General features: G+C 46.9%; 1 protein-coding gene across 1 annotated transcript; it reads left to right on the top strand.

Moving 5' to 3' along the window:
* POMGNT2 (protein O-linked mannose N-acetylglucosaminyltransferase 2 (beta 1,4-)) lies at positions 1-23133 on the top strand. The gene is made up of 2 exons (XM_049781753.1): positions 1-187; positions 20834-23133. Exon 2 carries the CDS (start codon positions 20946-20948, stop codon positions 22686-22688), a length of 1743 nt encoding a protein of 580 aa, XP_049637710.1. The 5' UTR covers positions 1-187; positions 20834-20945; the 3' UTR covers positions 22689-23133.
* The last annotated feature ends 1664 nt before the right edge of the window (positions 23134-24797 follow it).

Genomic DNA, 24797 nt, shown 5'->3' with positions numbered 1-24797 from the left:
GTTGACAGGCCGGCCAGCGGGGAAGGCGCATGCTGGCGCCCGGAGGAGCCCGGGGAAGGCGATCGGGGTGTGGGGGCGCCGGAGCCGAGGCTCCCACTGGGGCCTCTGGGTCACGGCGCCGGTGCGAGGCGGTGTCGGCCCAGCCGGACGCGGCGGCGGGGTGGTGGCTTCAGCCCTGAAGCTGCAGGTGAGACGCGCGCGCTCCCTGCCCTTTCGGGGTGCAACCCCCCGAGTTTGCATTGTAAGGCTCGTCCCCAGGAGACGACGCCACGAAACGCCGAGAGTCGGGGGGATCTTCGGGGAGCGTGCCGAACCGAGGAGAGGAGGTGTGTAGCAGGATGCTGGCAGAGGAGGTGGCGAGGAGGAAGGGGTCGTTCCTGGAGCGGGTGGTACCCCCACATTTGCCCGCTGAAGCCCTTCGCATGCATGCGTGGTTGTGGCACTCGCCAAGCGTTGCCATTGCGCCTTAGCTTTGAGGCTGGCGATGCGCAGAAGGCGTTGGGGGGCTGGAAGCCAGGAGAGGTTTTCCGAAAGGGGCTCGGGCCTTGTGCACACCCTCCAGGGCAGTCGTGGGCATGACTGCAGCCCATCCCTGCGCCACAGGACCCACTCTCAGTGGGGTGCTGTGACTAGACTCTTAGAAGGGCCCGGTGGATCCCTGACCCCTCTTCTCCAGTCCCCCTAAACACCCCCTTCCCAGTTCAGCTTCCTGGGCCTGAGACCTGCCTTCTGTAGAGAGAAACCAGTGCCAGCTTACTTTATGCAACTCTTGGGGGGAAGTGAGACAGGAGTGGAAAGACTAGGGGCTTAATCTTGTTAAGTCGCTCCCAACTCCTGACACCAGAGGAGGCTTCATTCACTAACTCAGTGCTGACTCCATGTGCTGAGCACCCAAATCTTGGCCCAAAATTTACCTGTGCCCTTAAGCAAGGTATGCATCCTTCAGCATCTGACAGGTTCTCTGCAAAATGAGCATAAAGGGACATCTCCTGTGGGCTGGAGAGATAGATAGCTCAGCTGGTAGGTGTAGGCCCTTTGCTTTGCATGTGGCCAACGCTAGTTTGATCCCTGAATCCCATATGGTCCCCCGATTCTGCCATGAGTACATTTCTGAGCGCAGAGCCAGGAGTAAATCCTGAGCACTAGTGGGTGTGCCCCCCTCCCCAATAGGACCCTCCTCCCAGTCCCGTTGATATGAACATCTATGAAACCTATCACTGTGAGTCTTTTACCTAGTGTCCCAGCTCAGTGTCTGGCACACAGTAAAAACACAGCTGGTGTTAGCCCCTGGTTGATAGTGGTAAGTGGAGGAGAGAGTGGAACCCAGGGCCAGCTCAAAGCTGGAACAAGCTGCCTTTTCCGGAGCTCCTAGATCTTGATCTAAGTGATCTAGGCAGTCTTCCAGCTCATCTTTTTACATTTCAGAGGAGGAATGTAAGTAGCTATGGCTGAAAGAGCCAGGAACGACTCGTAGCCTCTTCTGTCCCTGAGATAGGTATCAGGGTAGCTGCTGTAGCACCTAGCACACACCAGGAAAGATGAGCTTAAGTGAGAGCAGAGATCCTTGACTCAAGTGGATAGATGTTCTTGTTATTAATTCTTCTTTAGAATATTTAGCAATAACATGGTGCCTGAGAGGTAGTACAGTGGTTAGGGTGCTTGCTTTGCACACAGGCAGCCCAGGTTTGATCTCTGGCACCCTAACCCTATCAGAGTACTTTTTGGATATAGAATGAAGAGTAACCCCTGAAAATCACCAGGGATAGCCCCAAGACAAAACCAAAACATAGGATATTTAGCAATAGGTAAAAGTATCTAGAGAATATGGAACTAACCAGAAAATTTAATTACCAAACCATTCCCAAGGGTTCTCGTCACTCTGGTTGTCAGTATCTCCCACAGGGCCCTCCTATTCCCTGAGAGGGGGGTTTAATTTATTGGATAAAATAATACGTGTGAAAGGCAAACCTCACAAATGTCAACCTATATGTTGGAGTCAAGCTTGTGTTTTTTTTCCCCTGCCTCACTTCTTTTTTTTTTTTTTTTTTGGTTTTTGGGCCACACCTGGCGGTGCTCAGGGGTTACTCCTGGCTGTCTGCTCAGAAATAGCTCCTGGCAGGCACAGGGGACCATATGGGACACCGGGATTCGAACTAACCACCTTAGGTCTGGATCGGCTGTTTGCAAGGCAAACACCCGCTGTGCTATCTCTCCGGGCCCTGCCTCACTTCTTAATAGCCATGTGACATAAGGTTGGTTCACTCTACATAGACTTCTTCAGATGTGGAATGGGATTGTTAACACCTACTTTAGGTTTATAGGGGATAATAAACAAGACAATTCATGGAAAGCACTGAACATTGTGCCTGACTTGTCAGAGTTGTTATAGCATCCTGATTAATAATATTACAAAATTAATTGCCAGGCACTGTGCCAAGGTTTACAGGTATAGAGAGACAAATCTCACACATTACCAGTTATAAGGTGAAGCAAATATTCAAATTGAGGATAGGGATTTGGCTTTATACACCAGCATTTGGATGGCCCTGAGTTGGATACTCAATGCTGCATAGTCTTTTGATCAACACTGGGTGTGGCTCTAGTGGCCACTAAGCACCCCCAACTAGAGTGGTCCTTGTCAGTCCTGAACACTGAACCATTGAGCCCCCAGCACTGAACCAAGCATCAAGGAAATGACCTCTGCATGTGCCCTACTCCCCATCCTCAGCACCACTGCATATGGCCTCTAAAAAATAAAACAACTCAGCCTCAGAAGCAGGAACAGGGAAAGAGGAAAGGAGATCATTAGTCCAACAGTACAAGTTTCATATTATAGGTTGATGAGGTCCCAGGGATTTGCTATACAGCCTATGGTTAACAGTGCTGTTTGATAGACAGGAAAGGTTGCTAAGAAGCTAGATTTTAGGTTAAGTATTTTTTTTTCCCCAGCACAAAACAAGAGAGTAAAAGGAAATGTTTGGAATAATGGAAAGGTTTGTGGCTTAGATTATGATGATTTCATGGGTGTACCTTTACCTTCAAACTCATTAAATTGTGGACAGTCATTATGTACTGCTTTTTTTTGTTTGTTTTTGGGTCACACCCGGCACCATTCAGAGGTCACTCCTGGCTCTACGCTCAGAAATCGCTCCTGGCAGGCTCAGGGGACCATATGGGATGCCAGGATTCAAACCACCGTCCTTCTGCATGCAAGGCAAATGCTCTACCTCCATGCTATCTCTCAGCCCCTATGTACTGCTTTTTAAATGCCAGAAAAGAAAAACCATATAACTCTGCTGCTGGGGGACAGAACTGAAACTCAATGGTGTCTCAGTTTCAGAACCAGTGCCTCTTATTAGCCCTTTACCCTGTATGGTTCTCATTTTCATTTGGAGTGCTGGGGGGATTATGCTTTGTGTTTCAAGAAGGAGCACTCCTCCCACATGAGAGTTGGCATAGTCTGGGTGGAATCTCTGTAACTGGGGAGCTGAAGGGACCATCTCTGAAGGTTTAGAAGCAAGCCCTGTGGCCCCCAGCAATGCTGGCCATAAAACCCCTTGGCCCCTTGGTCCAGGAAGAGGAGGATCTGAGGAGAACTGAGGAGTTTGGTCATGTTCTGAAAGTGCCTTGTCTAGCATCTGGGAATAAACCAGAGCTGTGGACTGCTTCTTTGGGCCTGGCTCTGCCTTAAGGTGGGAAGGCCCCCCAGCCTGAGCATGAGAAGGAGTTAGTACTTTCCTTTTTTTCATGTGACTGCCCTTGTGGGTGAACCCCATAAAATGTCTTTCATAAAATGAAGCAAATCATTTCGAAGGAACTATGGTTTTTTTTTTTTTTTTTTGCTTTAAAAAGCAGAGGACTTGGAATTTCACATTAGTTGTTTAAGGGTAATTATCACCCCAGTAGGCTTTTCAGAATATCCTCTGGGTAAGAACATGGCCCCATCTCCCTGAGCCATCTGCCACCACGGGGATCACTCTGCCTCCCCCAGTAGGGAGTGATTACACAAGAGCTCTTGGGTTGCTAAGTTACAGTGGAGGGCCTATGGGCCTGTATTTCCAGAGCTGTCCACTTCAGCTCTGTCCTTGAGTTAGAAAAATGCCATATTGCTCTGATGTTCTCTCTTTCTCTCTCTCTGTCTCTGTCTCTCTCCTCTCTCTCTGTCTCTCTGTCTCTGTCTCTGTCTCTCTGTCTCTGTCTCTGTCTCTCTGTCTCTGTCTCTGTCTCTCTCTCTCTCTCTCTCTCTTTCTCTCTCTCTCTCTCTGTCTCTCTCTCCCCCCCCTATAAGACTCTAAGCCTCAAAGGTCCTTGCTCCCCTTTGGAGCCAGAGAGATAGTGCAGAGGGTCAGGTGTTTACCTTGTTTGTTTCTGACTCCATGTTAGTCTCTGGCACCTTAGGTGGTCCCTTGAGCATCCCAAGGAGTGGCCCCTAAGCACAGAGCCAGGAATAATCCCTGAGCACCTCCAGGCAAGGCCATAAAACAAAGTCCTAGAGCAAAATACTTACCTCCACTAAGCCTCTTTAAAATACAAAGAAATAAAATTGTTATATATTTTTATTATATATAAATATTATATATTATGAAATATAAATATGATATATTACAAAAAATGAAAGTAAAATAATAGTACCAGTGTTTGGAGGATTTTGTGAGACCTAAGTGTGTGTGTCTGTGTGGTGAGGGCATTGCGGGAAATTTTGACATAAATTCCCTGGGCTGGCATGACAAGTTAATGTGTCCCAAACAGTCCCTATGGTGCTGTTTGGAAGGAACCTGAGAAATTGTCCAGACTTATTTTCAGGGCAGCTACCATCTTACTGTGGGTCCAGACTTCTGTTTTTGAGCTACCTGTAGATGCAACCTCTTCTGCATCTCCTATAGATTCTGGCTTCTCCTTTTTATCTTTTTAGCTGTCCTGGGAGATCATTCTGGGTTCTGTTTGTTAATCTAAGTTTTTGCCTCTTCAAGATCACAAGCAAAGCATTTTGTATGAAAAGGAGCAGGTTGAGGAAACTTTTCTCAGGAGGGACTATAAGAGTATTATTGCAGGCTGTTTCTAAATGTGGATTCCAGCCAACACAGTTTTGCATAGAATTTAGATTTAGGCATCGTCTGGATCAAATCAAGACATGAGGGATGGGAGGATGTCCCTGTGTTGAATAGGTTGTTTATCCTGGCCTTGATGGAAATACCCTCATTGGGTATTTAGAAGCAGGAAATTGAGTTCTTCACAAGGAGTACACATATGGCATCTTGTGGGAGCTGTAGTAAAACTTGGCTCCCTGGATGCCACCTCCCATTCAGGGATGATGAGTCTGGAATAGGACCCAAGATTCTGCATTTCTAGAGCCTGCAGGAAAAGCTGGGAGGAGCTCACTATGAGTGCTCTGAACAGAGTGGCAGCCATGCTCAGGGTACTATGTGTCCCCAATTCTGTGCCTGAAGCCTGGTTTGTGCATAACACCTCATGCCCTATCTTGCCTTGCTCACAGCCCTAGACCCTGCTTCTCCTTCCAGGAAAGCAGCCTGCTCCCTCAGCATCAGTTTGCCACAGGATAGCAGTTTAAGGCCCTTTCTGAGACCGAGGGCCCCCATCTAAGCATCCCAGCAGGACTCAAGGTTTTAGAAGAAATAGTTTAGCGAGTGCTGGTTCTGGTTCCTGAACTGAAGTCTGAGCAGGAGGAAACAGCAGATATGCTCAAACTGTGGAACATTCCAGAAAATAACTGTCTGGATTGTTCTAAAGTTCAGGGTCATGAAGGTCAGGAAAAGATCCTGAAGCCATCCAGGTTGGAGGAGATAGAGTGAGTCAATCACTGAAGGCTCTGATTCTTTTTGAACTGGATTCCGAACCACAGAATAGACCAGAGTGTTGGCAGAGTGTGGCAGAGCCCAGGGTATGGTGGGCTCTTGGGGCCTGGTGACACTGGCTGTAGGCAGAGATTTGTAGTTGTGTTTGCTGGAGGGGACCAGCAGACACATGCAGGTGTTGTAGTTGATTCATATGAAGTGGGGAGGAGAGATGTAGAGGGAAGCCTGGATACAGGCATCTTCCCCTTCTTTCTCTTCCCACTTCCCTCGCCTGGGACAGTGCCTGGTGGAAATTCAGGACTGACTGATGTGAGTTCTAGAGGGACTCAGACCCTTATGAGGTACTGGGGCAGAACCCAGGTTGGAAACATGTGAGAAGTACTTTATCAGCCTACTACTTTATATACTCTTTATCCCTGCAATTTTGCATCTTAAAGGTTTTCCAGACTGGGCCCCTTGGATGGGTTTTCTGTCTTAAATGTCTTCAAATGAGCCATTGGGCTTATTTGTATTCAAAATGGATTCTTTTGCCCCCAGTTACACTATGCCCCCCACCCCCATGTCATCACCTACAATATCAGCTTCTTACTTTGTATCTTGCTACCACAAAGACCCCTTCAAACTCACCTACAGATGCTTCCTGGGGATGCCTGTCTTCACCCAGCATGTCTGCCTGGCATGCATCAGTATGCCTGGCATACTTCTTTGTGCTTCTCTGCAAGTATCCCATGTTTCCTAAAGCGAAATGTCCTCTGACCCTCCAGGTGCAGGCATTTCAGATAAAAAAGCACATTTATAAAAGCATTTTCAGCCTGCTTTTAGGATAAAAGCACATTTTCAGTAACATACAGGAGAATGTGTCCTTGGTTTTCAATGGGATAATAACAGTCCTGAAGAGTATAGTTGTTATCCTGTCAATAAATGAAAAAAAATTTGGGGAGGGGCCGGGCGGTGGTGCTGGAGGTAAGGTGCCTGCCTTGCCTGCGCTAGCCTAGGACGGACCGCGGTTCGATCCCCTGGCGTCCCATATGGTCCCCCAAGAAGCCAGGAGCAACTTCTGAGCGCATAGCCAGGAGTAACCCCTGAGCGTCACAGGGTGTGGCCCAAAAACCAAAAAAAAAAAAAATTTGGGGAGGTGCCTTCATAGCCTTTTTTGTCTTGGAGACTCCTAAAAAGTCTGGTGGTACCAGTGGTACAACCCCTGTCCCCCACAGCCCCATGCCCAAAGGAGAGTAGGGGCCTGCAGTTGGGGGTTGAGAGGGGAGGCAGGTGGAGTCTGGCAGGGCTTTCTATATTTCTAGACAGAACTGCATGTGAACTGTTCACAGCCAGTGGGGAGGCTGCCTCATTAGCCCTTGGGTACACACATCATCTTCACTCTATTAAAACAGTTGCTATGAGTTACCAATTAGAACCTTTCCCATCTCTAATGGATTACTAGCTTCTCCAGGCTAGGGGAGTGAGACATTATGGACTGAACCCTGAGTCTCTGCTTGCAAATGATGTACTGAAGCTCTCTTTCCCTCCATGACTGATTTTAGGGAGATAGAGCCTATAAGGGGATCATTACAGTAAAAGGAAGTCTCAGATAAGAGAAGCCTGGTCTAGTAGAACAGGTTAGTGTCTTTTTTTTTTTTTTTTTGGTTTTTGGGCCACACCCGGTGACGCTCAGGGGTTACTCCTTGCTATGCGCTCAGAAGTCGCTCCTGGCTTGGGGGACCATATGGGACGCCGGGGGATCGAACCGCGGTCCATCTCCTAGGCTAGCGCAGGTAAGGCAGGCACCTTACCTCCAGCGCCACCGCCCGGCCCCCTTTTTTTTCTTTTTTTTTTTTTTTTTACAGGTTAGTGTCTTTAGCAGGAAAGGAACAGAGATCAGAGTCTCCACCCACTCATGGTGTGCTGGGAAGCATGGCCCTGGCCTCCATAGGGAGGACATAAAGTTCTGTGGTTTAAATTCTCTAGTGGTATTTTGTGATGGCAGCCTGAGCCGCCGGATACAAACAGATCCCTCTTCCCTTCCCCAGACAAATATCAGCCAGATGGGCCTGGCCATTTGGTCATGGTGTGTGAGTTTATACCCCTGCCCTCAGCCTAGAAATCCGAAGAGATAGTACAGCTTGTTTTGCATATGGCTAACCCTTGTTCAATCCCCGCTGTCATGTATATAGTCCTCTGAGTCCCACTGGAAGTGATTCCTGAGCACTGCCAAGTGTGACCCATACACCGCCCCCCCCTTCATGCAAAAGTAAGAAATCTTGACGTTTTTATACCTTATCAGATCCTAGTCTGAGCTTGTGTCTGGAGCTGGCCAGGAACCCCCAGTCTTGGAACCTGTTCCCACAGCCAGATGAATAGCTCTAGACCATCACCCCACCCCTCCATGGCAGGCACCTCACTCCATTGCCCTCCTCCCTACACCCCTCGGCTTCCCATCTCTTGCAGCATCTGTGGATGCTGTGGTAGTAGTGATACCTCCTTGTAGTGCTTCTCAGGACAAATGGGGTCCTCCTCATGTCTGTGGAGCTGAGTGAAATGGGGAGTGAGGTTTGAAATGTCCTCCATTTTTCAGGAATTTGCTTTTGTCTTTTTTCTTGTCTTTTGAAAAGTATTCTTTGGAGCCAGTGAGGTGGCGCTAGAGGTAAGGTGTCTGCCTTGCAAGCGCTAGCCAAGGACCATGGTTTTGTCCCCCAGCGTCCCATATGGTCCCCCCAAGCCAGGGGCAATTTCTGAACACTTAGCCAGGAGTAACCCCTGAGCATCAAACGGGTGTGCCCCAAAAAAACAAACAAACAAAAAAAAGTATTCTTGCACTTTTGCTCTGCCCTGTCTGAGCCATGCAGTTCTTTGTACTTCATACCAAATCGGGTCCTCAGTCTGCTGCCTGAAACAGAGAATAAGTGGGGTGACCTTGGCATCCATGCTGCTATGTTCTGCAAGGCTGACCTGAGAGGAGGGGCCAACTCCTGAGATGCACATGAGTCCTAGGCCCATGGCTATGGTTTTGGAGAAATCAATGCAACATTAGAGGGTCTGGAATAGAGCTCAGTGATGAACGTGGGCTTTGGTTTTTATGAAGCCCTAGGTTTTTTCCCTGACACAAAATAAAAACAGGAAAACGAAATAAGATGAAAACAGGAAAGAAGCCTTATGATGCTTCCATGAAGGAGGAAAGATCAGCTTCTTCTCCCTGATTCAAGACTAGGGGTTTTTGTTTTTATTTTCTTCTTTTTTAAAATCAGAATCAAGTAGGGAGACCAGAGTGATAGTGGTAGGGCATTTGCCTTGCATGTGACCAACCCAGGACTCCCCTGGGTTTGATGCCCGGCATCCCATATGGTCCCTTGAACCTGCCAGGAGCGATTTCTGAACACAGAGCCAGGAGTAACCCTTGAGGGCTGCTAGGTGTGGCCCAAAAATCCAAAACCAAAACAAACAAACAAACAAAAGCAAGCAAGGGAAGTGTTCTAAATAACTTTAGGCCATGTGGTTAAAGTTTTGGATGGGGGACAGAGAGGTGGCACAAGTGGTAGGGCGTTTGGCACGCAGCTGACCCAAGTTGGACCTGGTTCGATCCCCGGTGTCCCATATGGTCCCCCAAGTCAGGAGCGATTTCTGAGTGCAAAGCCAGGAGTAACCCCTTAGTGTCACCGGGTGTAGCCCAAAAAGCAAAAAAAAAAAAAAAAAAAAAAAAAAAGTTTTGGATGGGGACACTGGCGTATTTGTTTTATTTTGTATATAACTTTATTTAAACACCTTGATTACAAATATAATTGTAGTCGGGTGTTAGTCACATAAAGAACACACCCCTTCACCAGTGTAACATTCCCATCACCAATGTCCCAAGTCTCCCTCCTCTCTACCTCACCCCCACCTGTGCTCTAGACAGGCTTTCTATTTCCCTCATTCATTTACATTGTTATGATAGTTCTCAGTGTGGTTATTTTTCTAACTGCACTCACCACTTTTTGTGGTGAGCTTCATGTTGTGGGCTGGAAGCCTCTCTTTTGTCTCTGAGAATTATTGCAAAATGTCTTTTATTTTTCTTAAAACCCATAGATGAATGAGACTATTCTGTGTCTATCTCTCTCCCTCTGACTTATTTTACTCAGCATAATAGATTCCATGTACATCATGTATAGGAAAATTTCATGACTTCATCTCTCCTGACGGCTGCATAATATTCATTGTGTATATATACCACAGTTTCTTTAGCTATTCATCTGTTGAGGGGCATTTAGGTTGTTTCCAGAGTCTGGCTATTGTAAATAGCGCTGCAATGAATATAGGTATGAGGAAGGAATTTTTTTTTTTTTTGGTTTTTTTTTTTTGGGTCACACCCGGCAGTGCTCAGGGGTTACTCCTGGCTGTCTGCTCAGAAACAGCTCCTGGCAGGCACGGGGGACCATATGAGACACCGGGATTCGAACCAACCACCTTTGGTCCTGGATCGGCTGCTTGCAAGGCAAACACCGCTGTGCTATCTCTCCGGGCCCGAGGAAGGGATTTTTTTAATTGTATTTTTGTGTTCCTAGGGTATATCCCTAGAAGTGGTATAGCTGGATTGTATGGGAGCTCAATTTCTGACTGGTATATTTGAACAGCAGGGTGAATGTGCTCTTTTGCCACCTCTGCCTTTCCTAATTAATGGTCAGAGAAGACTTAGTGTTGATAACCTTTCACATTGAACATGAAGGAGTGTTTGCTCATGGTTCCAGAGAGGCACTTCTGAGCTGGCTGCTGAGTCAGACTGACCTTCGAATCAGTGCTTCTGGGGCCAAAAACAAGGAAAGGCCAGTTTGAATAAAACATGTTGGCTGGCTTTGTCCTCATCCCCAGAAGTGAATTGTCCAGACTTTCAAAATTGGATCTTGCTCTTCTAGTTCTATAGGCAGTCAGGACTTGGAGACTAACTGTATTACCTTACGAGGTCCCCACCTCTGAGTCCTCCTTGTTTCTTGTTTTGTTTTTGTTTTTGTTTTTGGGCCACACCCAGCAGTGCTCAGGGGTTACTCCTGGCCGTCTGCTCATAAATAGCCCCTGGCAGGCACGGGGGACCATATGGGACTCCGGGATTCGAACCAACCACCTTTGGTCCTGGATCGGCTGCTTGCAAGGCAAACACCGCTGTGCTATCTCTCCGGGCCCCCTCCTTGTTTCTTATCCGAGAAGCCTCATAGTGATAGGCAGCCCTGCTGAAAATGCCTAGGGTCATAGCCTGACCCATGGCCCTGTGGCCAGTGTCTAGGTCTCTTTAGTGGAGAATGGGACACATAATCTTTGTTGCTATGTGGGGAGGGTGGTGGTGGGGCAGCGGCCCTCTGCTAGGACTGGGGGAGTATGTAGTCTTGCCAGTCTGCACACAGTGACTTTTAATGTGGCTTTACCGGGAGAGAGAGGATGAGGGACAGCAGGGAAGGGAGTGGCAATGCCAACTCTGCTCTTAAGGTCCAAAGGAAGCAACTACTTCAGCATGAAGTACCAAGGATGGCGTGTTTAGTAGTCAGGAGCAGTGAAGGGAGGTTCATTCCACATTCCTGATGTGGGAATTACCACCTATCTTTGCTGTTGTCCTAGGACACAGTCAATGCATGGAATGTTGTGAGCACTAGTCACTCAAGTGCAGGACCAGGCAGTGAGTATCCCAGGCATTCAGTCAGCCACAACCTGTTGAGGGCAGCCTTGGTGCAGGGTGTCTGTCTTGGTCTCCCAGACCAGAGCCAGTAGTGGCATGAGGTCTCTCCCACAATTCTACCTGCTATCACCAAGACTGGCAGTCCTTCCATGTCTGAGTCACAATGAAAACTGACCTGGTGGGGCCGGAGAGGTGGCGCTAGAGGTAAAGTGTCTTGTAGGTGCTAGCCTAGGACTAACTGCGGTTTGATCCTCCAGCGTCCCATATGGTGCCCCAAAGCCAGGGACGATTTATGAGTGCAGAGCCAAGAGTAACCCCAAGTATCAAATGAGTGTGGCCCAAAACACAAAAACAAACAAAAAAACAAAATGAAAACTGACCTGGTCTGTGACCTCTTTGTCCAAATTTATATCTCCAATTGGATTTTCTTCTAAGACTGGGTTCAAGTGAAAGTAAGTTATTTATATCCAATCCTGATGTTTGAGTGGGTTGCATGCCTAGGAAGATCAGATTAGGTCCCATCTCATGAGGTCCTGTGTAGGATGGACATTCCAGCCTGCCCACCCCACTCTGATGATTGCCAAGCTACTACTGAGACCCACTGTTGAAGCTGATCTGGGCCCTCTCATCACATATTCTGGAGGCTGTGGGTCTCAAAAATTCTCAGATTGCAGCATAGCAAGGCTCTAGCAGTGGAAGAAGTCCAAGAAAAGACCTTTAGCTGTGTCCAGGCCCCTGAGTATTTCTTGAGAAGACAGTAAAGGAAGTGAAATCATTTTATTGAGCGAGGGTCCTAATCCTCCAGAGCATGTGATCTCTGGAGAGAAGACAGAATGTGCATGCATCCGTGTGTGTGTACATGCACACTGAAAGTTAGGAGATATCATGCTCTAAAGGACACGGGCAATCCTAGTGTGAAAGAAAGAAAGAAAGAAAGAAAGGAAGGAAGGAAGGAAGGAAGGAAGGAAGGAAGGAAGGAAGGAAGGAAGGAAGGAAGCGAGGGAGGGAGGGAGGGAGGGAGGAAGGGAGGAAGGAAGGAAGGAAGGAAGGAAGGAAGGAAGGAAGGAAGGAAGGAAGGAAAGAGAGAGAGAGAGAGAAAGAAAGAAGGAAGGAAGGAAGGAAGGAAGGAAGGAAGGAAGGAAGAAAGAAAGAAAGAAAGAAAGAAAGAAAGAAAGAAAGAAAGAAAGAAAGAAAGAAAGAAAGAAAGAAAGAAAGAAAGAAAGAAAGAAAAGAAAGAAAGAGGGCTCACACATAGAATGGGGCTGGAGGTGTGGGCAGCTTCAGAATTCAATGCTTTGAGATGCTATTTCCAATAGCCAGACTCTGGAACCAATCAAGATTCCCTTCGATAGATGAATGGCTAAAGAAACTGTTACATTTACACAATGGAATATTATGCAGCTGTCAGGAGAGATGAAGTCATGAAATTTTCCTATACATGGATGTACATTGAATCTATTATACCGAGTGAAATAAGTCAGAGGGAGATAAGACACAGATAGTCTCACTTATCTGGGTTTTAAGAAAAATTAAGGACATGATTGTAATAATGTCCAGAGACAATAGAGTTGAGGGCTGGAAGGACCAGCTCTCGATATGAAGTTCACCACAAAGAGTGGTGAGTGCAGTTAGAGAAATAACAACACTAACAGCTACCATGACAATATTAATGAGTGAGAAAAGTAGAATGCCTATCTCGAATACAGGCAGGGGCTAGGAAGGAGGGAGATGGGGGACATTGGTGGTGGGAATGTTGCACTGGTGAAGGGAGTGTTCTTTTTATGAACTGAAATCCAACTACAATCATGTATGTAATCATGGTGCTTAAATAAAGAAAAAAATAAAAGTTACAATGTAATTATAATGTTAAAAAAAGAATTCAATGGCTGAGCTATTTGTAAAGTTATCACACAGGGTTTTTTCCATAATTGATTCAGCTTTGGGGAGACACATAGCTGGGGAGCTGTAAAGGAGGACAGCCAGCTTTTGGGGAGGAGGGAGCATGTGTCTCTCAATCTTATGGGGTGTCATCCACCTGTGGGCCATCTCCAGACTGGGTCTGGCCATTGTCCGTCAGGATGGCTTCTCTCAGAAGTCCATCTCATCTCTGCAAACATTTGCATGTATGGTTTTTTTATCTTTCCAGACCTTTTATGGTGAGATGGTTTCTCGAGGTGTACTTCCAAAGGGCCCTTTCCTGCCCAACATTAAACAGAAACAGGCCTGGAGATGTGATGGGGTTGGGTATGGGAAGGGAGTTTGTGCCAGGCCTGTTGCCACTGAAGGGACCCCATGGTCCATCAGGGGACTCTCTAAGAGCCCAGGTAAAGTATCTCAATATTGCTCCATCAGCAAGGAAAGGGTTGGCTGTTGATATACATCCATTTCCTCCAATCATTTTGTAATCTGCCTGGTTTATAAGTGTTCAAGTTAGAGGATCAGATCGTCTGATCCTGGTTCTTGTGTTTTACTCACCATATTCCTGCATTACTAGTTTTCCCATTGAATGATAATCCTTGAGCCCAGAATACCTCATAATGTCATTGTAGGCTAGCCTGTCCTGTCTTCTGTCCATACCAATTCTTCCAAGTGCCTTATATATAGGGTGCATATTGAGTGTGTTAATTACTTGACCCAGGGATGTCTGCCAGCTTCTATACAGTGACATTTCTTTATTTTGTCTTTGTAATTAATCTCTCTCTCCCAGGGACTATGCAGATATCTTGATTCTCATCTTAGTTTTATTTTCTAATTTTACCATCCATCAGTGTTCTTGCCTGGAACAATTATTTCTGTGATGTTTGCCAAATGGTGATTTCCTATCTTTTTTATTGCCTTTACATTTATAAATTGGAATTGGAATTTAAGGACATTCTTCCTTATTTGTCTATTCAATTACTCATATTAATTTGAACTCATGGATATTAATTTTACTCCTTAGGTTATAAACTACTGTTATTTTTTAAAGCTAAACAAAACTTTAATCTGTCTGCCAATAGGCTCCAAACTGACTGGTTAGGGTCATCTTTCTTTTTTTTTTTTTCCAATTATATATTTTTATTTCTTTAACACATTTTTAATTGAATAACCATGATATAGTCAGTTACAAAAATGTTCACAACTGAATTTCGGTCATACAATGTCCAACACCCATTCCTTCATCCCTTTTCCATTACCAATGTCCCCAAATTTCCCTCCTGCCTTCCCCACTGCCCTCCACTGTGCCTGTCCCTCTGGCAGACAATTTTCTTCTCTCTTTCTTCCTTTTAGACACTTTGGTTTGCAATATTGTTAATGAAGAGGTATCATGCATATATCACTTTACCTTTTTTTTAGCTCTCATTTCTTTTTCTTTTTATTATTTATTTTTAATTATGAGAACAATGATGCAAAGGAAGAGGACAAGGTAAAGTTACTGTGGAAGGACAATCACCAATAAACAGAGTTCTCAGAAATCCCGTTGCTGACACCTTAATTTTTAACATACAATCAAGGAACATTAAGAAGAAATAAAACAGAACCCATGTACAATTACTTTGCCCCTCAAGTCTCCAGATGTATTATAACATTTCTTAGTGGTACACAAAGCAATTTAAAGTCATGATATTTGTGTAACTCCTTAAACATTGAAGGCATAGTATTTTTTACATTTCCATGCATATACATATTAATTTATGTTAACCTCAAAAGTTTAAGTAGTGTTTTTTTTTTAAGGTTTAGAGTCGGGCCCGGAGAGATAGCACAGCAGCGTTTGCCTTGCAAGCAGCCGATCCAGGACCAAAGGTGGTTGGTTCGAATCCCGGTGCCCCATATGGTCCCCCGTGCCTGCCAGGAGCTATTTTTGAGCAGACAGCCAGGAGTAACCCCTGAGCACTGCCGGGTGTGGCCCAAAAAACCAAAAAAAAAAAAAAAAAAAAAAAAGGTTTAGAGTCAAAGGAGTAAAGTAAAAACGGTGTTAGAGTGGCAATTACTGTTTGCATAGGCCCACCAAAATATGGGTGACGTGGAAAGGAAAAGCCTTGGTCTAAATACAAGGAGACCCTACCCCTGAAGTTTCCTGGTATAAGACCAGCTCTAGGCTCCAGCAAAATAGTTTGTTTAATCCAAGTCCTTGTCTGTAGTGCCAATACAGTTTTATTTTTCAAACAGTCTCTGTTGTTGGCAAAAGATCCTGGAATCTGCATATCCTACATTGAAGTCAGGCTGGTGTTGAGCATCCTCTAGTTTCACCTCACAATTAAAGGGCAATGCAGAGAGCCCTGTCCAGTAAGCAGGGCATTATTGTTGTTAAGTCTTCTCAGTGTTAAGGGAAGTCTCTTTTGAGTAGGTCGATGTCAGAGCAGCGGTAGGGTCTTCCCTGGTAGAGGATTGCTTCCAGGTGATGTTATAGACAATGTTGGATGTTTCGTAGGTGGCTTCCCTAGTTCAGGGGTGAATGGAGAATGCCCATTCTTTTGAGGCCTGTGCCAGGTCATTATGTCAATGTTCAGGGTGTAAGGTCCAATTGTACTACAAGTTTTGTGTGTTCCCATCTCTATTAGATAAGAACTTATTTGTATGTATAGAATTTCACCATTTTAATGTGCTTATGCAAACAAGGAATAATGCCATGTGGCATTATTGGTACATATGGGGGCTGCAAGAACAGGTCCAACAGTCCCCGTGACTTGGTTCATACAGAAGCTATAAACTGAGGGAATCTTTCACCAAATTTCTTACTGATCAGTTCACAAAGAGAAGAAAAGATAAAAAGTAGGGGAAATCGTCACTATATAAGAGAATATTTAGTAAGAGATATAGCTGTCAAAGAAAATAGATATAAAATATTCAAAGGGCATACTTGTCTGTTTTATGCTTTTGAAATAGTTGGGTAGGTGTTAAATCCAGTGCACCACGTTGGTCTTTGATTTTGGATAGTGCACTACTGAAGTTAAAAAGGGTAAATGTGGGGGGGGGGACAAAAATAGGGTAAATGTGGGGTAATGATGGTTCGGGGTGAGAGAGTTAAAGAGTAAAAATGAGTTTTGTAGGGGTGTGATAAAGAGCAGAATACAAAATGGACATTTTCTATACATAAAACATATCTTAAGGATATGGAGTACTATTAATATATATTGTGCGCACGGGGGCACTAGCCCCCACGCGGTTTGGAACGTGTAGACTGATAGGAAATTACCAGTGACTGCCTTAGTACAGCCGAGCAACTATCAGCCACCCCCAGTTAAGCTCCTCCAAGTATAAAAAAGTCCTTTGGCACAATGGAGGTCTGCCAAAACCCATGCTGGCAGAGACTCCTGGCTCCCAGGAAGGCAGGAGATCCTTCCCGGGCGGAAGTTCAAAGCCTGCACCTTAAGCCTCCCTCTGGAGCCGGCTTGGGAGTGGGGAAAGCCTAGTGTACCCCATAAGCTCCTCCAAGGGACCCACCTTGCTGGCTTGTCCAGGCATGTGGCCCAGGGGAAGCCCTGGAGCTCCGGAGGAAGGAGGTAGAGGGGTACTGGGGTGACCCAAGTCCCGCACCTCGACCCTGGGCCTGGTTAAAAAGGCCTTTGGCACAGCGAAGGTCTGCCGAAACCCATGCTGGCAGAGACTCCCGGCTCCCAGGAAGGAAGGAGATCCTTCCCAAGCCGGAAGGCCGGAAGTTCAAAGCCCACATAGGGTCATCTATAGAAGGAGATGAACCCCCGTGCAAGGTCATGAAGATGATTATAGGGGCCATAGTGATAGCACAGTGATGGATGTTTGCCTTACACGATGCTGACCTGGGATGAGCCCAGGCTCTATTCCTGATATCCCATATGGTCCCCTGAGCCTGCCAAGAGTGATTTCTGAGTGCAGAGCCAGGAGTAAACCTCGAGTGCTGCCAGGTATGGCCAAATATCAAACCCAAAAAAGAGAATTATATAGGGAGGTTCTAGCTTTTTGGTGATGTTTAAAATGATGGGCTATTGTCTAGGGGTACCTTCCTACTGCTCCCTTGTATCCTTCCTTGATAGACTACCTGGTATGTCCAGGTCTCCCACTGGGTTCTCCCGCTGGGTTCAGTAACTCCAATAAAGACAGCTCTGAGTTACTTCTCCTTACTTCTATTTAGTGAAAGTTGTCCCTGGTAACGCTCTAGCCAGACTAGTGATTGCATTTACAGCTTTTAGTTCCTTTTGACCAGTCTATGGTAACCAGTAAGTACCCAAGAGGAGTGGGCTTTAAGTTGAGCATGCTAGAATGCATTTAATTCAATCAGCTACAGAAAAATAGTTTTTATCCCCACCTTCACCTTGAACCTTGCCAGATAGCTGAATAATCTTGGCTTGTTCCCTTGCATAAACACAGCAATACTGGAGAAATGTCCATTTGGGGCACCTCATTATTTAAAGAGAAAATTCTGTGTGAGTCAAATTGGGATGGAGGAAAGTTAAAAAAAAGTAGAACAAAGTAATGTGTAGGTTTAGGGTTGTGTTAGAAAAAATTATGGTCAAACTGTATTGTTATTAGTATATCTCTAAATTACAAAAGAGCTAATGTTTTGTATAGAGAATTCTATGGAAAAGAAGCTTAGAAGCTCTAGACTTATGTTGCAGTTCTCTTAGAAAAATTGAACCTTAAGAAATTACAGGAAATCAAGGTTTTCCAAATGGGATTTAAAATACTATGCATAATGGTTGTTCTGTGTGTTCTGTAAATTTAGAAACATTGATTTTTCTCTTCTCTTGGCACCTTTAGTATTTTTTTTTTTTTTTTTTTGGTTTTTGGGCCACACCCTGTGACGCTCAGGGGTTACTCCTGGCTATGCGCTCAGAAGTCGCTCCTGGCTTGGGGGACCATATGGGACACCGGGGGATCGAACCGCGGTCCGTCCTAGGCTAGCGCAGGCAAGGCAGGCACCTTACCTCCAGCGCCACCGCCCGGCCCCCCCTTTAGTATTTTTGATGTTTCATGGCATTATGTTGATTTGCATAAATACAGTGAGGAAGTTTTCCTCTTTGTAGTAGGATCCCTACTCCTCATGCAGACAAGAAATCTTAAAGGTCAGCTAGGGGACCCCAGAACCCTCTTTTAGGGAAACAGAGTTAAAAGGGATTGAGGTTAAATGGCAGGAGAAATTCAGTAAAAATTGGTACTGTTACAAGTACTCTGCTAACCCTAGGGAGACGACAGAGGCAGACTGACCTAGGAAATTGGAGATCATTTAGGAGTGTCTAGATGTGTGCTGGCTGGCCACAGCCTAGGTCCTGCTCTCAGCATCGAGAAAAGTTCTGGAGATCTGAAACTCCCTCCAGGACACTCCTATAGAGGGTGAGATGCCCAAGGCCATCCATCCATTAGCCCAGGGGTGGTGAACAAGTTCAACATAAAGAGCCAAAATTTTAAACTCTGGGAGTCAGAGAGCCACACCATGCAGTGACCTGCCAAAACAGACAAACACTCACACAAAAGCATATGATTTTAACAGTAATATATTAAACACATATTGCGTTTTGCCATTTTGAATGAGGGTAAAAATCCTGTTCGCCACCCCTGCATTAGCCACACCAGGGTTACCCTGACATGAGAGGTAAAGTATTAATGCCTTTATTGGTAAACCACCTGCTCTGTCTTTGACCAATCCCCTTTCTGACCACCACAGGGTGAGCACTTATATCCCATTTGCTGCTGCTGGGAACCCTAAGTTTATAAGGCCTACACAGTAAATTTTACAGTTCAGCTTGATCCTCTCACTTTCCAGGCCATACCTTCCTCTTCTGGAAATGTCTATAGAAGCTTCAAGAGGACAGAGCCAGGCTGGCTTAGGCTGTGTGGAGACAGCACTGGACTGAGTTGTGATGCATAGAAGGGTATGTCCAGAAGAACACCCCAATAATCAAACTAACTGGTAGAGCAAGTTCCCTGAGGCCAGTGAATGGAGGCTACAGCTCAGTGGCCAGGGGAGGAAATTTTGAGATGAGATGTTTCTTTTTTTTAATTAGTTAATTTAAAAAAAATTTTTTTTTTTGAGATGTTTCTGAGCAGCAAATCACTGGCAAAGCAGAGCAGGACCTGGAATGAGGCTGCTGTATGGAAAAGGGGAGTTGCATGGAGTGTGTGAGGTTCCACTGTCTTCCTTGGACCCTAACTACAGCTGCCATTGGCTTTGATTTTGGGAGGGAGATGTGTCAAAATCACTCTCAGTAAAATGAGGGGAATTTTCCAAATGAGTACTTAACTTTTGTGCTTATGGAACTTCCTAAAAAGCAATCTTTTATTTTTTATTTGCTCATTTATTGTTTTATTGCTGGAAAGGGGGTTAATTTCCAGCAGAACGTAAGGGACCATGCATTGCCATGCATTGCTAGGTATCAAACCCTGGGCTCCTCCAACCTTTTTAGCTGTCTACCTCACCAAATAATGCCTCTTCTTAAGTTAATTTTTATGGTTTCTGTGTTTGTGTCCCAAGGGCTTCTGCAGCAGATCACCACTGTTTTATGGTGTGAAATGACCATAATGTTTTCTTGCATAATTCTAGAGGTTGGAAGTCCAAGAGGCAGGTCCAGTAGGGCCATGCTGTCTCTGAGAGCCCAGGGAAGGTCCCAGGGCACCTGGTAATTTCAGAAGCTGCTGTTCCCATTTGTCTAACTCTGCATGTAGCCTTCACTGCTTCTCGTCTCTTTTCTATCCTCTACAGGGACTCTCTAGTTGGACATAGGACCCAACCTCATTCAGTCTCATTTCATCTCAAGACTTGTCTACGGGTCTTAATTCTAAATGAATGTTCTGAGGGTTTAGGCAGACACTAAAAAATATAAGGGAAATTGGTTCACTGGAGAGCTCAAATTAGGTTGTGACCTGGGTCTCATGTCTCCCACCAATGTCTCCCACCATTCCACTTGGCAGCCCCCAAGGACCATGGATCTGAAGCATGTCTGTCAGCAAACACCTCATCAGCCAAAGTAGGTTGTGGGCCAACTCCCAATACTTTGAGAGTTTCATCTTTCATCCCCATGAAATATGCCATATAGTGTCAGGATCCAGGGTTATGGTGGGCAGCAAAGCCCAGCCCAGATTCGGGCCTGCAGCAGTTGCTTGTTATTATGTCAAATAGCCTGTCGTCAATGCCTTTATATATACATACATATATATATATATATATATATAATATACACACATATAATATATACACACATATATCTTTATTTAAGCACCACACTACAAGCATGTTTATAGTTAGATTTCAGTTATAGAAAAGAACACGCCTTCACCAGTGCAACATTTTCACCACAATGCCCCATCTCTTTCCTCCCCCACCCCTGCCTATCTTCGAGACCGGCATTCTATTTCTCTCACTCACTACCATTGTCATGATAGTTGTTGGTGCAGTTATTTCTCTATGCCTTTTCTTTCTTCTCTCCTGCAGACGCTTGCTAGGCCACTGGGTGCCTACAGGGATGGGTGAAGTGCACCAGACCTGCAACACTTCCCTGCAGCCACCTTCTCCCTAGGGCCTCCTGGCCGCAGCGTGTGCGAGGATGCACCTCTCAGCTGTGCTCAATGCCCTGCTGGTGTCAGTGCTGGCTGCAGTCCTTTGGAAGCACGTGCGGCTCTGTGAGCATGCGGCCACCCTGGAGGAGGAGCTGGCCGTGGGTCGCCAAGCCTCCGAGCAGGCCCCCGTGCTAAGGGTCAACTACCCCAAGGCCCTGCAGATGCTGACGGAGAGCGGGACGCACATGGTGTGCAGCGGCCGAACGCACACGGACCGGGTCTGCCGCTTCAAGTGGCTCTGCTACTCCAACGAGGCGGAGGAGTTCATCTTCTTCCATGGCAACATCTCCGTCATGCTGCCCAACCTGGGCTCCCGGCGCTTCCAGCCGGCCCTGCTCGACCTGTCCACCGTCGAGGACCACAACACCCAGTACTTCAACTTCGTGGAGCTGCCAACTGCGGCCTTGCGTTTCATGCCCAAGCCAGTATTTGTTCCTGACGTGGCCTTCATCCTCAACCGCTTCAACCCCGACAACCTGATGCACGTCTTCCATGATGACCTGCTGCCTCTCTTCTACACGCTGCGCCAGTTCCCGGGCCTGGCGCAGGAGGCACGGCTCTTCTTCATGGAGGGCTGGGGCGAAGGGGCGCACTTTGACCTCTACAGGCTGCTCAGCCCCAAACAGCCGCTCCTGCGGACCCAGCTCAAGTCCCTGGGCCGGCTACTGTGCTTTGCACAAGCGTTCGTGGGCCTCTCCAAGATCACCACCTGGTACCAGTACGGCTTTGTGCAGCCCCAGGGCCCCAAAGCCAACATCCTTGTCTCTGGCACCGAGATCCGGCAGTTTGCATTCTACATGACCAGGAAGCTGAATGTGAGCCACACAGGCTCCCCCCTCGGGGAGGAGTACATCCTGGTCTTCAGTCGCACGCAAAATAGACTCATCCTGAACGAGGCAGAACTGCTGCTTGCCCTGGCCCAGGAGTTCCAGATGAAGACGGTAAGGGTGACCCTGGAGGATCACAGCTTTGCGGACGTGGTCCGACTGGTCAGCTACGCGTCCATGCTTGTCAGCATGCATGGGGCCCAGCTGGTCACTGCCCTCTTCTTGCCCCGGGGAGCCACTGTCGTGGAGCTCTTCCCCTACGCTGTCAATCCTGACCACTACACCCCCTACAAGACCCTGGCCACACTGCCCGGCATGGACCTCCAGTATGTGGCATGGCGAAACATGATACCGGAGAACACGGTCACACACCCCGAGCGGCCCTGGGACCAGGGGGGCATCACCCACCTCGACCGGGCGGAGCAGGCACGCATCCTGCAAAGCCAGGAAGTCCCCAGGCACCTCTGCTGCCGCAACCCAGAATGGCTGTTCCGAATCTACCAGGACACCAAGGTGGACATCCCATCCCTTGTGCAGAGCATTCGGCAAGTGGTAAAGGGCCGTCCAGGGCAACGGAAGCAGAAGTGGACAGTCGGCCTCTACCCGGGCAAGGTGCGAGAGGCACGATGCCAGGCCTCAGTGCAGGGGGCCTCTGAGGCCCGCCTCAGCGTCTCCTGGCAGATCCCGTGGAATCTCAAGTACCTGAAGGTACGGGAGGTCAAGTATGAGGTGTGGCTGCAGGAGCAGGGTGAGAACACCTATGTGCCTTACATCCTGACCCTGCAGAACCACACCTTCACCGAGAACATCAAGCCCTTCACCACCTATCTGGTGTGGGTCCGCTGCATCTTCAACAAGAACCTCCAAGGACCCTTTGCAGATGTACTGGTGTGCAACACGTAGTGGGCATGTTGTAGAGGGCAGGGCCACTTGCCCTACCCTGCGCGTTGGCTGCTGGAAATCTCCCTTTTATTTATTGAACAGGCCTGTGCCTGCTAAGACAGCATCTAGGGTGTGAGGTTAGCAGCACCCTTCTGTGTCTAGTGCAGTGGAATTACCCACTTCAGTCTCTGTCCTTATCCACTCCTGAGTGTCCAGATCCCTGAAGAAGGCCCTTAGGAAAAGGAGGGAAAGAAGGAAGAGAAAGTAAGAATCCCAAGGAATTGCTTTAGCATTGTGATCTTGTTGTTCCTCCCCAAGTCTCTCTGGGCATAACCCAAGTGTCTGGAAATGGCAAGGGGTCGAGGGATGGTTTGGACCAGTGGGTCCTCAGTGTCCATCATGGAATTCATCCTGTTGCCCCATGAAGGGTGTGTTTGGAACATCCATTAAATGATTGTGAACATCTTTTTTTGAGTTTTATTGGACAGTGGTAGTGGTGGTGGTGGTGTGTGTGTGTTTGAAGAGGGGGAGGTTGTCATTATTACGCAGATGTCTGTTACTTGTGATTATTTACCAAGATGTTGTGGTGCTGGGAAAGCCTCAAGGACTTCAGAGGGAGGAAGGCACCTCACCATGGCTGGACATCAGAGTCATTACACTGATGGGTGGCTGCCTTCTGGAGAATAAATTGTTTTGTTTGTTGGGGTGGGGATGGCACACCAAAAGTGCTCAGGGCTTACTCCAGGCTCTGCATTCAGGAATTACTCCTGGTGGTGCAGGGAACCAAATGGGATGCTGAAGACTGAATTCAGGTCAGCAAGTTCAGGCAAGCACACTACCTGCTGAACATTGCTCTGGCCCTCATGGTGAGTAAGTTAGGAAGGTGGCATAAGAAGCGTTTCCCCTACAAACTAGTTCTGTGACTCAAATGGACATCAGGGCCCAAGACTCTTTTTTTTTTTTTGGGGGGGTCACACCCAGCAGCACTCAGGGGTTATTCCTGGCTCTACACTCAGAAATCGCTCCTGGCAGGCATATGGGATGCCAGAATTCAAATCACTGTCCCTACCTCCATGCTATCTCTCTGGCCCCAGTGCCCAGGACTCTTAACAGGATGGGCTTGCACACCAGTCTAGGAACCATTTTCTTACCCCCTCTTCAAGTGACAGCTCTGTCTGGGAGGAAATGATACCCACCTCCATCTTTGTGGTGGCCACTTTGACTTTCTTTTTTTTTTTTTTTTTTTTTTTGTGTTTTTTTTGGATCACACCCGGCAGTGCTCAGGGGTTACTCCTGGCTTCATGCTCAGAAATTGCTCCTGGCAGGCACGGGGGACCATATGGGACACCGGGATTTGAACCGATGACCTTCTGCATGAAAGGCAAACGCCCCACCTCCATGCTATCTCTCCGGCCCAACTTTCAATCTCTATAGAAGCCATGGTCGATACCTCACATTCACAGAGCCCAGGGACACTCCTGAGGCTATGCCTGTTGTATGAATCATTGCTTAGGGAAGTTGGCTATCTTCCCAGATACTCCATTTCATCACTACTAAGGTATGGTTTATCAGGTCCTTCTCACAGCAGTTTTGTTAAACCACACCCTGCATTCACCTTTTGAATCAGGCTTCCATGGAAACAGCTAGAAAGCCAACCCAATATCAACTCTGTCCTTGAGCTGAAAGCAATTTAGTCTTTTCTTTGTAGGAAAATCGTAGAACGAGGCCACATTCTATGAAGGAGAGAGGACTGGGGCAGGGCTTTCAACTTGGCCGAGCTTAGCTTTGAGTGTGGAGCAGCAGGTTGATGGGCATTCTCTGTTTAAAAGCATTTTAGATCAGCCTAGTCACTAGCTGAAAGTGTCCTCATGCTAGTTTGGTGCCCTGTTATTTAGGGGGGTGGAGGGAGTACTGTGCTATTCTTTGTGGCACTGAGGGGCTACTCATTATTCTGTGCTTGGGGGTAATTCCTGCTGGTGCTCAGGGACTCATGTGAGGCCAAGGATCATATTGGGATTGACTTCATGCAAGAGAAGTAAGTACCGTTCACCCTGTATTTTCACTCCAGCCCTATTCAGTGGTATCTGTTGGTTAAATAAAGTATGAAGTATAGGGCCAGAGAATAGCACA

The sequence above is a fragment of the Suncus etruscus genome, chromosome 10 (genome assembly GCF_024139225.1).
Source record: "Suncus etruscus isolate mSunEtr1 chromosome 10, mSunEtr1.pri.cur, whole genome shotgun sequence".
Taxonomy (NCBI): Eukaryota; Metazoa; Chordata; class Mammalia; order Eulipotyphla; family Soricidae; genus Suncus; species Suncus etruscus.
Note: the sequence above shows the minus strand (reverse complement) of the source record. Positions and strands in the feature narration are given on the sequence as shown.

Coding starts and splice junctions, on each gene's coding strand:
- POMGNT2 (XM_049781753.1), top strand. CDS start 20,946: ATGCACCTCTCAGCTGTGCTCAATGCCCTGCTGGTGTCAGTGCTGGCT.